The following is a 14,406-nucleotide window of genomic DNA, read 5'->3' as shown; positions in this document are numbered from 1 at the left end:
GCTTAATTTCTTTTTATTAATTCACCAGTTGTAAACTGATGTTTACTGTTCATTTTTTAGAAATATCAATAGCATTTGTATTAAAACTATATTCACTGAATGTAATAAAAAAAAATCGAAATCGAATCGAATCGGGACATCTGAATCGATACCCAGCCCTAAAAATAATCAAACTGAATTAAAATGCTAAAAATGTAATGGAAAAAAAAAAGTTAAAAAATTAGACTTTAATTTTTTCTCCTTAAAAAAAACTTCATTAAACTTCTGGACCAACAAAACTACAGTATGTGGTTGTGGTTGATTAATTTAATATATTGTTCAGTTTGTGCTAATAAAATCGTTGAAAACAAAAATGTAGTGAAAAATTTTATTTATTTTTTACTTTTTTTTCCCCCTGCAGAGCATACAATTCTTTAACTTTTGGAATCACAAAATTAATTGTGGTTGATTAGTATAATATATTAATCAGTCTTATTAAATTAAAATTAAATGATCATTTTTTAATGTATTAAAACAATCTAACTGATTAATCTAAAATGCAAAAAAAAAGTTAAAGATGTTGAGAATAAATAATGACCTTTGAGCTCATTTACAAAACCATTTCATGAGAGTTTTAACAAAAATCATCAGCCTAATATTTCATAATCCAATCAAATCCTGATGGATGAAAACTGTAATCACATTACAGAAGTTAAACAATGTATGGCTAAATGGTAACACTTTAATATAGGGTTTAGTTTAATCATATAATCATATATAATTATTTATTAATCTTAATAAATAATTAACATTGATTCCTACATGCACTCATACATATGTAAGATTTCAAGTTTTATCCTTAATGTAATCAATGTTCACTAAAACTACAAAAAAATAGGCGGAAATAAAATAAAACATTCATTTAAAAATTAGAACTGTTGCCTTGGTAACTAAATAAAAATAAGATTAAGATGAAGTAGAAATACATATTTTTATATATATATATATTTTTTTTTTACATTTATTTCGTTTAATTTATGTATTTTATTTTAATTTATGATTTTAATTTATCTGTTTATTACATTCTATTTAAAGAAAATTAATATGAAACAAGCATATGAAAAGTACTAAAACAATTTACATTTCTTTTATTTATTTGATTAATTTATAGTTTATTTTATCAGTTTATTTAATTCTATTTATCTTTATTTGACTTAATTTGCATTTATTTTATTAATTTATGACTATTTTATCTGTTTTTCATTTGATTTATTTCACTTTAGGCTAAATATTTAAAGAAAACGAATAAAAATGACAAAAGCACACAAAATTATTAAATTGTAAACTAAAAAAAATAAAAAATAAAATAAAAGCTACTTCAAAATTGCAATGAGAAAAAAAAGAAGAAACTTCTCTAATCATATGCGCCTGTAATTTTCTCTGTACCATACCTTTGCCAAACTCTAAGAAATCAGCCTTTGGCGCGCATGTCTCGTACCTTTACCACATGGTCCAGCGAGTTAATTGCAGCATATCATTATGTATGGGATTCCTCAGAAATGGAATCAACACTACACAACTGGGATGCTGATGAACATCTCAGTTACTTCAACTCTTCTTGTGCCTCTATTCTGAACAGTGTTGCTCCGTTAAAGCATAGAAATCATAAGTCGATGCCAGTTCTCTGGCATAACGAAAACAACGCGTTCTCTCAGACAGGCCTGCAGACGAACTGAGAGCAAGTGGAAAAATGATAAACTGCAGGTTTCATATGAGATTATTACTATGTTCCAGAAGGCAGCTAAGTGCAAATACTTTTCTGATCTGATCACTAAAAATTGGCACAAACTTTGTGTCCTTTTTTCCACCATTGTACTAAATCCTCCTGTTAAACTTTTCCCTGAGCCTTCTGTTTCCCTTGGTGAAAGTTTTTCACAAACAAGGTCATGGCTATTAGATCTCAGATGGCTCATACTGCTTATACTCTGTCTTATGCTCCTCCACACGCCTGTGTTTGAGCCACTTTACATTGCACTGAATCTGCTCTTTTAAAAGTCTTCAGGGAAACCCATGGCTCTCGTCCTAAGCATTCTTATGTCACTCCTAGAGTCTTGTGTGGGACTTTGTGGTACTGTTTTACAGTGGTTTCGCTCTTATTTGTCAAATAGATGTTTTATTGTTTGTTTTGGGCATTAATCATCTACTAACATTCTTCTCGGTTGTGGAGTTCAGCAAGGTTCAGTCCTTGGACCTGTGTTGTTTTCCCTGTATTTGCTCCTCTTGGCCTCTATTCTTTTGTAAAATATGGTGTCTCTTTTCATCTATATGCCGATGATAGCCAGCTCTATCTTCAATTACAGTGCAATAATAAACACTCTCTTCAGCCACTGTTAGATTGCCTAAAAAAACTTAAGTCATGGCTTTCAAGCATTCTTTACACTTAAATGAAAATAAATCTGAAATTATTATGTTTGGTCATAAGGAAAACGGTGCTTTTAATTTTGATTTTAGCCCCATATAATACACAGTGAGCCACAAATTTGGGCATCTAGGGCTCTATGATTTCCACGATGTGGAAAACGCAGACAGAATCACAGAATCAGGTCATAAAAATGCAATTTACTGTATAATGTGTAATGTCACGTAATTTGCTAAATTTTGGATGATTAAATAAAAATTAGGTGAGTACACTTGAATGAAAACGCGATATGGACTAATGTTTGAATATTAAACCGCAAATATACTCGCTGTGTTTTCAGAGTGCTGCCTCAAGTCTGAACAATCTCAATAAACAATCTCCAGAGCTGCTCTGAGAGTCACTTAATGAGCATTTTACCATTTCTTTTGAGAAAATATATTGTCACATCTTATACAAACAGAAACTTAAAGGTCTTCACAGCAACCCGTCAAAATAAAAGATTGGTTTAGCTTTAAGAAACTGTGACAGAAATATATTAATTAATGTATTGACAGTACTACTAATAGCAAAAATATTTTTTTAAAGGAAAATTTACCTGAAGAATTATTTACCAAAATGTATTTACCAGAAAAAAGTAAATACACAACACTATATTTCTGAAAAAATAAATAATAATAATTAATACATTTTTATAAAATCAATTAATTGGAGATTCTTTTGATTACTAACATTTATTGAATGTTATCCAATCCAGAAAATTACTAGAAAACAGAATTTGGTTAAACAAATAAAACTGAATTTGAATTTTTTAAATATTTTATTTCATATTCCATTTCTCATCTTCAGTTGGTTCAAAATGCAGCCACTAGACTGCTTGAAGGGAAACAAAAGTAAGACCATATAACTCTTATTTTAATGTGCCCTGCACTGGCTCCCTGACAAATATAGGATTGATTTTAAAATCGTATTATTTGTCTATAAAGCCCTCAATAACCTGACACCTCAATACTGATTTATTGCTTCCGTATACCCCTTCTTGAAACTTGAGATCTTGTGACCTTGGACTACTCATAGTTCCTAGAGTTTAACTAAAAAAACACTGTTCTTTGTTAGTTCATGATATGTAATGCATAATATTAATGTGAAGTGTTACAAATTCGCCTCTAAATGAGTGTTGGTCTCTTCCTGTCTAATCGGGCCATTCAGAACAAGCCAGAATAATGAGATCTGCAGCATTCAGGACACTTAGAACAGTTCAATCTAATAATGATAAAGAGGCAAAGCTTCATTTTCTCATGATATTCTCCACTAGACTCACAACGCTGGAACAGAAACGCCTCCCGTTGTCCTGCAGTGTCTGAAGACGTTCAAGTGTGAACAAACTCACCCAGATGTGCTATTGAAAATGAAACCCGATGTCTCAGCAGCTGGAGGAAAACAATCAGCTCACGAGCGACGGATATGTGCTTCCTTTCAAAGTGGCTTACATCAGCCTGCGCTTTAATTGCTTTTCTGAGATTGATTTCTCTGATTAAACGAGGATGATCTACTGCTCGAGTGTCGATGAAGTGTTATGAACGATGATCACGCACATACATGTGCAGCAGCAGAAACCTGTGATATGTAACAGTGCTGGGTCGTAACTGATTGCATGTAATCTGGATTACGTAATCCGAGTACTCGTAATTAGATTATATCACATTGAATATCGTGCATACTCATTACCGTGATATATCGCATTACCGAATACCGGCACAAGTCTACTCAACACTGTCAGAATTTCGAAATCCTTGTTCACTTGTATTAAGATTATAATAATTGAATTTTAAAGCACCGCCACCAAAAAAATCAGACTTACTTTGAGATCATTCTGAGGTTAAATAAAGATTTAAAACCATAACAAGACATAGTTTAACAGCTATGATAATGTTTTTGAAATCAAATCTATGCATAGTTATGACCGGAAACACTGGCATATAACAATGGCTTGGGAAAATAAAGCAAATGCATTAATCCAAATAGGAAATAAAACAGTTATTGAATAAGCACGTGTCCTAAGCTCCTGAAACATTGCTGTCTCATATTTTAGAGCAGACAATGCAATTTATAAAAAAAATCAATTAAATCTGTACATGAGTGTGTGTGAATAAAATTCAGATTTAACCCCTTTTGTAATACTTAACATTTTCACAAGTAACTGTAATTTAATTACAATTACTATTTTTCTCAGTAACTGTAACTGATTACAATCACATTTATTTTGTAATTAAATAACGTAATTCCGTTACATGTAACTAGTTACTCCCCAACACTGTCTGGCTATAGGTAACCGTAGCAGGTTAAATTTGGGAGGACTTGCGCTAACTTTATCAGGCCATTTGAAGGAAGTAACCAAACCCATGTGAGTGTGATGAGGTATGTGAGGAACGGCTGATAAGAGGTTTCCTGATGGACGTGTGTTGGGTTTCAGGGTGTGCTTGTTCTTCTGGAAGATTAACAGATTAACAGAGGAAGTGCATCAAAGCAACAACGAACGTCTTAATACGTCTACAAGCCATGAGACTTCCCGAGGAAGACACGGGAATCATGCGCTACACTCCATAAAGGTGTTTGCAATGAATTTTATTGCCTTATAAACTCTTGCATGCTCTTGTGAATAACCGTGACCTCAGTTAAAACACATTATAACACTCACATGCACATTGTTACGCTCTAAAAGAGTATAATGCATGATCTACACCCGGTTTTGTTTTATATCATGTGTTTTAAGGCATTATAATTTGCTGGTGTACCAGCAAATATATGTGCATTATGAAGTATTAAAACTGTGGTTAGAGTTAAAAATAAATTATTAATTGTTAAATAAAGCATGTTATAAAACTAATTTAATATCCTATATTATGTGTTTTAATGCATTAAACTCTATACTTCATAAATAGGTAAATTATAATGTAATATAATATGCAAAATAATATATATATATATATACACACACACAGTAGTCAACATGTAGTAGTTCATCAAAGTTGTCCTAAGACAAGAACACATTTTGGTTTTAGGTTTTAGGACAACTTTGATGAAAAGTTCAAATGTTGATTAGTATATATATATATATATAATTTTACATATTGTTGTTGCATTATATATTTTATTAGACAAATTATTATATTACATATTATATTAAACAGCACATTGAACTGATTACAGAACATGTTTTAACATATAAATAATTTTGTGTTGAATTATTTTATGTGTTTTACTCCATTATACTCTTTAAAATTCATAACCATGTCCAGGTATACTATAATGCTATATAATATAGTATAGTATAATATATAATACAGTATATGATAATATAGCATACTATAATGTAATATAATTTGAAGTATAGCCTGTAATATATATATATAATATTATTAAATCAAGGATATGATTATAAATTGAAAGATAAGGCCTTACAATATGTAAAATCTATATTTATAATGCTGTATTATTTTTGTATTTTAATGCATTATTGTCCTTAAAAATTGTAACCATGAATAGGTAGTATAATGTAATATAATATGGATATAATATCATTTTTATAATGCAATTTCTAATTTTTATGATGTATAATATAATAAAAAATATGCATTACAATATGTTGATTTACAGTATATTTAAATAACATTACGAGCTGACATTCATACAGGACCTGTCAGAGACGGATCCGATCTGTTCTGAAACACAAGATGAACTTCACACAGATGAGAAGACATCACCTCACAGCTTTGAAGAACACGAGACACGAGTCCGACTGATGAGAGGTCATGACCCCGTAATCAATGAGCAAACCGAGATCTCCAGGATCAATCCATCTGTCCGTCCCAATATCTCCCCACAGGAGATCAAGGTCTGGCTGAAACTGATCACATCTGCACTACTAGTCGACCAGACAAATCTTTAGTCGAGGGCAGCCCTAGTCAGAAGATTGACATGTTGGGCGCCTCAAACCAACACATCTATGTTCTGAGTCAGTGCTTTGCTCTTCAGGAGCCGAGCTACCAATGATTGACTCACAGTGACTCTGAACAGCTAAAAACCACCAAAAAAAAACCAGCGAAGCCATTTAGGCGGCGACTCGCTCCGCTGCGCCTGTTATTCACGGTCTGTCCTGTACCCGTCACGTCCCTCATTCACAGCCACTCAAGCCTGTCCGGCACAGGGGCTGATGGGTATTTACGGCACGGCCATATGCTCTGCGTTAACTCGCATTCCTGCTGCCAATTAAGGCCTCGTCCCCTCAGACGTAACGACGCTAATGGCTCGCGACAGGCCAATTCAACAGCGTCCGGAGCTTGTTTTTCTAGAGCTTTGTTTAGAAGGAAAAGTTATTAAAGGAACTACAGCGCAGGGGAATAAAAACTGTTTTCAATAACAGCTCCACACCTGCGGTGAGAACGAGTAGAGCAGCAGTATTTTTTTCTTTATGCAAACTATTTTAAATGCAAAAAATAATAATGACGTAAAATTGCTATATTCATTTATTTTCTTCACGCAAAATATATAACTTATCATAAACACATTTCATTACACCAAATACACAAAATAATGTTCTTTTTAGCAACATCATATGACCCCTTTAAAAGAAATTACATAAGGCTGCAACATAACAAAACATGAAAAAAAATGAAGGGGTATGAATACTTTCGCAAGGCACTATATATATATCTTACATAATAATTACATTCTATTAAATATTTTTATTATAAATGTCTATTACATACATAATACAAAAACAAGAGTTGATAAAACATAAAACAACACAAATGTTTTATTTATTGTTATATGATCTATAATTATAGCTGTATTTTATTTTTAGTATTCAGGTAATCCGCATTGTTGTTTTAGCTCAGAACAGATCTGAGACTCATTTTTGGGGCTCGACTCACTCGTTGAGGAACTCTGATGTAAACTTTCCACGGTTGTTGGGAATGAAGTTTGTGGAGAATGTGGCAATAACATCCATCAAAGTGGCCATGTCATGGGAAAAGACCAACAACAATTCTGAGTGACTGAACGACACCTACTCAATCTATTAAAATTGCTTTCGGAAGAGTTTCTAGAGCTCTTTTCATTACAGCCATACAATGCAGTAAAGCACAGCTGTGAATGAAGTTATGAAAATCTCTCTCTCTCACCTGCTTATTTCCTCTGGGATCCTGATAATAAACAGATCAACGTCAAAGCCAATGAGTCACGTCCGCTGAGGGGTCAAGAGCCGAAAATCTACAATCTGAAGTTGGCTGAAACAACGACTTTTTACCTGCTAAGAGACATGGCTACACACTTCTCATCACATATGTCAATGACCTCAGCTGGAAATTAATAAGAGGAAGGTGACTTTAACTGCTACTCAAAACATTTAGCAAACAAGAGAGGAAAAATGCAACATTTACATGCATTATTTTACTACTAAGTTCTATTCTCCAGTTAGAATTCATTCTATGGTTTGCAAGCTTTACAGCAAAAAAAGTACTGCTTTATGTAATAAGCATAAACCAATAAACTGCCTTTTTGTTTACTTTTTTCCCCCCAATTTGGCTCGTTGATTCTCGTTAATTTCTTTAAACAATAACACACAAAAGTGCAATGAACTGAAAATGTGGCTCATAAGACACTTAGTTCATGATAGTGCTTTTAATGGCTGTAAAATAAAATTAAAAAATATATTTTTTTAAATGTTTGTCTGATTGTTTATAGTCTAATGACATGTCAGCTACCATGGAAATACAATTAAATGTAATGAAATAAAATAAAGCTGGTCTTAAATAGCTTCTGTTCAGGACTAGATTTTACACTGGATGCCATGTAATGACCAACAAATGTTTTAAATGTGCTTCAACTGTAAATATATTTCAACAGAAAACAGAAAAATTATATTAACATTTTCTATTGTTATTATTATTAGTAGTAGTAGTAGTCAGTGTTGGGTAAGTTACTCAAAAAAAGTAATCCACTATAAATTACTAATTACTTCTTTAAAATTGTAATTTGATTACATTACTGATTACTGCATTTAAAAAGTAATCAGATTACTAATTACTTTACTTTCAAGTTTACTGTTTCAAGTCATCAAACCTAAAAAATACACTGCAAAGTGAAACTCATAGTTCTTTCAGTAATTTAATATTTACTGAAAAATTACATAGGACTAAGTATCAAAACAGAAACATGAACGATCACTTGAATTTTTTTCCTGACAACAGCAAAAAGTTTTAAAATGTTTTGTCATTTTTGATCGTACAGATAAGAATAATACACCATTTGAAACCGTAAAGGGTCTACTTTTATTTGCATACACTAAAAACAAAACCCTGTGCTTTTGTAAAATAAAGAAAATAAACAGGGTGCGCTTTCAGTCGTCTCAGTCTCTGTGAATATCTTTCTGAAACGCCACTAAAATGAATGAAAACTCAAGCGAATACTTGACACACAGACATGAGAAACTATCTAAAGATAGCTTGATGTATCTGCTTTTAAATGAAGTCATATCGAAAACAAATATTCTCTGATAAAGTAATCTGATCTCATTCTGATGAGTCTTTATTTTTACTTATATTAGTGTTATTGTGACAAACTTGTACACATTTACTAGTTGAACTTTTCCCAAACTATAATGCCAGACTAAAATATGTGAAATCGAGTGCAACATTTAGAAATATGATCATTGCATCTAAATGTTGTAGGACTCGTCTCCATTTTTAACTCGCATTCTCCGGTGATTTATTAAAGGGCATACTGACGCACAAAACATGATTTTAAAATGCATTTTACTGCATATTTTTTCTTAACACTGCATTTGTAACTTAAGTAACGTAATTTTATTGACATTGTTAACTGTAATCAAATTACATCAATTTAAAATGTAACGCATTACATTACTGCCTTATCAGGAAAAGTAATTAGAATACAGTAATGCGTTATACCCAACTCTGGTAGTAGTAGTATTAGTATTAGTAGTAGTATTATTTCGTATTATTAATTGAAAAATAATCGTGTAATCTGACACGGTGACTATCGTGACCGACAAAAATATCGTGTAGTCTGAACCCATCATAACACTGGACTATTGTTGTGCATATAATTGCAGTCTGTGCTGTGATCTGTTTTCACTCAGTCTGTGGTATTAGTCAAATCCAGCTCATTTTCACTCTCCCCAAAAAAACAACAGCACAAAGTCACTTTCTCCAGCACAAACACTGAATGTGAACACAGGAGAACGTTCCTCACACGCCAAACTACACAGAGCAGTGATGAGCTCACTTTCATTTGATTCATTTATTACTGATTAATAGGGCTGTGCATCACCAGCAAAGTCACGATACGATGCGTATCACGATACAGGACTGCACTGAATTTCACCTCAACAGAATTTAGTAAAACAGCTGTTTATTAAACACTGCATACTATAGGGCCATTTCTAACTATTGCCAGAGCAGGCAGCTGACCTCTCCATTATGAAGGGCCTCCATAACTGCACCACAGTACAATAATAAGGGCCGGATTTACGCATAGGCATTCTAGGCACGTGCCTATGCTCGCTCGTCCAGGGGGGCCCAAACACAATGAAGAGATATATAATATTTTTTGTTATACTATGGGCTATCTACAACAGTAAAAGAACCAAAACCCCAGAAGACATTGAGCAAATAAATACAACAAACAATAGGGTAAAAAATGACAACTAGCCTATTTCCATGTTTTCCACCTTTTTTTATGTACGGAAATCATGCTTTCTTTCTCCCGTTCTCTCTCACAGACACACACACATTACAGACACGCACTCGCGCACACACGCGGAGACGTGGACACAAACATGTTGTCAACGCTGCCCCGTGAATTTATCAATAAAATAGCTTCACAGCTAAAACGCTAGGTTTTAGGTTCTTGAAGCAGTTCAACTTACAGATTCGCTATTAGTAGACGCTGCTGCTGAACACTGCAGAGAGACGCACAGACGCAGGTATTCACACACATGCTTAAATCTCTCTCTCTCTCTCTCTAATAACCGCATTAGACTGCATTAATAACTGCATTAGCCTGCATATCAATGGCTCAAGCCTCTGTTATTAGCTCTAAAATGACGTTTTGGAATTTGCAAAGGAAGGTTTATGAGGTGCATAAGAAATTAGTTCAACACACACGAGATTTCAGGACGGAAACGTGACAGATGTCTTGAAATAAATCATCTGAACAATGTCTTGAGGTGTGGATGTGACTCCAGGCCGTTAAAATCATTAGAGAAATAATGCACTCCCGAAGTGGTAATGTGGCCACGACGCCGGAGCTTATTAATGGAATGGTCTTTCTCAGTTCTCAAACAAATTAAGAACTTCAATTGATCTTTATTGACTGAACGCAAACGCTTATTGCGATAGAAAACAATGTAAGGGTTTCCACTGATTACGAAATATTTTTGTTTGCTGGGGTGGTAATATTATATATTAATAGGGATGGGGGGGCCCAAAAATTTGTTTTGCCTATGTCACGATAAGAGGTTCATGTTAACATTGGGCACTCACCACCAGGTACAATATTCTGATTGTTTGCATCTTGTTTTTAAGCCCATAAATAATAATGTACTCATTCTAATAAATTTATATTGTAATGTAGTCATTCTAATATAAGAAAAATTATCTTAACATTGCTGGTAGGTTATCATTGCACAAATTAACACACTTTCTACATTTAAAAAATAAAAATAAAAATTGGAAGAGTTTTAAACTAAAAAAGATTCTTCACTGAATCTCACGCACACACACACCGATCACGCTGCGCGCGCACACACAGACATTCAGCAACACAAACTTCTCAGCGCTGCCCTGCAATTTTATCAATAAAATAGCTTAATCGCTCAAGAGCTACATTGTCTTTCTCAACAAGGAGCATTGTTTGCATCTTGTTTTTAAGCCCATAAATAATAATGTACTCATTCTAATAAATTTATATTGTAATGTAGTCATTCTAATATAAGAAAAATCATCTTAACATTGCTGGTAGGTTATCATTGCACAAATTAACACACTTTCTACATTTAAAAAATAAAAATAAAAATTGGAAGAGTTTTAAACTAAAAAAGATTCTTCACTGAATCTCACGCACACACACACCGATCACGCTGCGCGCGCACACACAGACATTCAGCAACACAAACTTCTCAGCGCTGCCCTGCAATTTTATCAATAAAATAGCTTAATCGCTCAAGAGCTACATTGTCTTTCTCAACAAGGAGCTGGTAGCATCATTGTTTCTAAAGCAATTAAAGCCACAGCTTCACTCTTACATACACAGCCTCTCTCTCTCTCTCTCTCTCAGAAATTAACACTTAAATTACACTTTTCTGAGAATAGAATATTGAAGTGGAGATTGGAGAATGTTCATATATTCTGTCAGACCACACACCGGCGGGATGTCCTGACCAAACAAACAGCAACAAATCAGCGTCCCTCCTGCCCTATTCATCCCCGTCAGGCTGGAGACGAGGCAGTCGGACACCCACGCTGAGCAGAACCACAGTAAACGCAGTAAAACACAGCACCGCTCTGATGACCTCTGACCTCTGACCCCTGGGACGGTCACACTGGCGTGACGCTGAACAGCAGCCTTTTATTAGCCGTCTCACTTCCCGTGTCTCCTCCAGGATAACAGCGCAGCGTAAAGATAAAGATGAAGAGGCGCACTTACGCTCAGGTTCCTGTCCCAGATCTGGATGGTCCCGTCCTGGCAGCCGGCGGCGATCAGTTTGCCGTCACGGCTGTAGGTGCAGCAGGTGGGAATCACTCTCTTGCCCTGCTGCGATCGAGGCTTGAACACAGACTTGTGCTTCTTCTCCGAGTTCAAGTCCCACGTCCGCACCGTCCTGAGAACGAGACGAGAACGGATTCAAAAAATGACTAACATTTAAATTAAACAAATATATAACTGTATTTGACATATTTACATTTTATTTTATTTTTTGAAACGAGAAAACAGAGAAAAAAAAGAACAGATTTAAATATTGTAAAGAAAAACATTTTTCATGTTAATTAAAATAAAACAATTATTGTAAATAAAAAACTTTTTTATTTTAAATAAATGTAAATATTGTGAATAAAAATAAAAAATAAAGTACTAATCATCAGATAAACTGTTGTGACACGCTAGTACAGGTCAACAAGTTCAATTTTATTTTAAATAAAATACAATAATGTAATGATATGTGACACACTAGTATAGATGTCAACAAGTTCAACTTTCCAAACAAAAACACATACGTAAACAACATCAAAACAAAATCTGACTACTGTTTAATATGTCAGGCTTTACAGGGTAAAATAAAATAATAAAATAAAAAATAAAACACTTTTATTACTTTACCATTTTTATTTTTTTTTAAATAAAATTAACTAACATACATTTTATTTTATTCTTATTTCTTTAATTATTTCTTTTATTCTTATAATAAAAATTAAAATATATATATTTTATTTTAAATAAAACACAATTATGCATTGTAAATAAAATAAAATATTAAATAAAAAAATAGTGCTAATCATCAGATAAACAGCTGACACACTAGAACAGATGTCAACAAGTTCAACTTTCCGAACTAACACACTTTACTTTACAGACTGAAAAAGGTGCCAAAAAATCCCGTCAGTTTCCAAATTTGAAAAACATTAACGCATAATTCAAGATGCTTGCCATCATTTTCACAATGAAGGTGTCTGGTGTGTTGTGTTTCTTTGCTGTAGAAACATTCCTGCAGTAAATGAGGCAAATAAATTAAAAGTGAAGAAAAGTGGAGAAAATGCAGTTTAAGAGCGGCTGAGAGAAATGAGAGTCCAAGAGAATAATTCATGGGATAATCATTCATTAATCGGATGAGCAGATCTCGAGCGCGCAGCGAGTGTCTGGTGTGTTTCTGACATTGTGAAAAAACACACAAAAACCTGCAACAGTGTTTTCCACAGACGTTTTGTGACATTAAACAAAAAAATGCTGTATATTTATTTATCAGATCATGTTTTATATATATCAGATAATAATTTTTGTTATTGTATCAGATTATTATTTATTTATCATAACTATTTATTTATTAATTTATGAGGATAATTATTATTTAATCATACTTATTGTGATTTTTTAAATATTTTTAAATAATAATAATGAAATAAATAAGTAAAAATTATATTTCTTCAAACAATTAAATAAGTTTTTAATTAGATCATTATTATTTATCAGATAATTATTAATCATTGATTTGTTCAGATATTGATTTATTTATTTTTTATTTATCTGATATTTCCTCTTTATTGATTTAATTAGCTAATTATTATTTATTTATTTGATCATTGTCATTTATTAGATAATATGTATTTAATTATTCAATCAGTATTTATTTGCTATTCATTTGATCATTATTTAAAAATATTAAAAAACACAATAAATAAAAAACTGTATATTTATTTATTAGCTAATTATTATTTATCAGATAATTATTGCTCATTTATTTTTCAGATACTGATTTACTATTTATTTATTTGATAACTGTTCTTTATTAATTTAATTATTTGATAATTAAATGAATAATTATTTGAAATATTTTTTATAATATTTACTTTATATATTTATATTTATTTATTTGGATAATTGAATGAATGAATGACATTTTTCACAAATAAGGACATTGTCCACATCCTTATATCAGCCACTGACAGTTTCAAATAATGAAACACTGGAAAATAAATCTATGAATCAATAATCAATGCATTAATACAGAATTCAGCTGAGGTTTGAATTAGACTTCAAAAGCGCCTCATCCAATCAGATTTCAGAGCCAGAATGATTTGTTCAGTATCATGTTTGAGTAGTGCTGGGCGGTATGACCAAAAATTTATATCACGGTATTTTTCAAAATTATACTGGTTTCACGGTACAAGATGGTATTTTTTTTTCATGCATGACCGGGTGTTAACCATATTTTC

General features: G+C 32.6%; 1 protein-coding gene across 1 annotated transcript in view; it reads right to left on the bottom strand.

Moving 5' to 3' along the window:
• LOC107727897 (WD repeat-containing protein 70-like) overlaps positions 1-14,406 on the bottom strand; it is a 92,162-nt gene that overhangs the window by 27,121 nt on the left and 50,635 nt on the right. The window contains exon 10 of the mRNA XM_016537937.1: positions 12,125-12,299. Coding sequence (XP_016393423.1) covers positions 12,125-12,299 — 175 coding nt within the window. The remainder of the gene's footprint in view (positions 1-12,124; positions 12,300-14,406) is intronic.

This window comes from Sinocyclocheilus rhinocerous, unplaced genomic scaffold, assembly GCF_001515625.1.
Source record: "Sinocyclocheilus rhinocerous isolate Xijiao unplaced genomic scaffold, SAMN03320098_v1.1 scaffold42, whole genome shotgun sequence".
Lineage (NCBI taxonomy): Eukaryota > Metazoa > Chordata > Actinopteri > Cypriniformes > Cyprinidae > Sinocyclocheilus > Sinocyclocheilus rhinocerous.
This window is presented reverse-complemented; position numbering and strand designations above follow the sequence as displayed.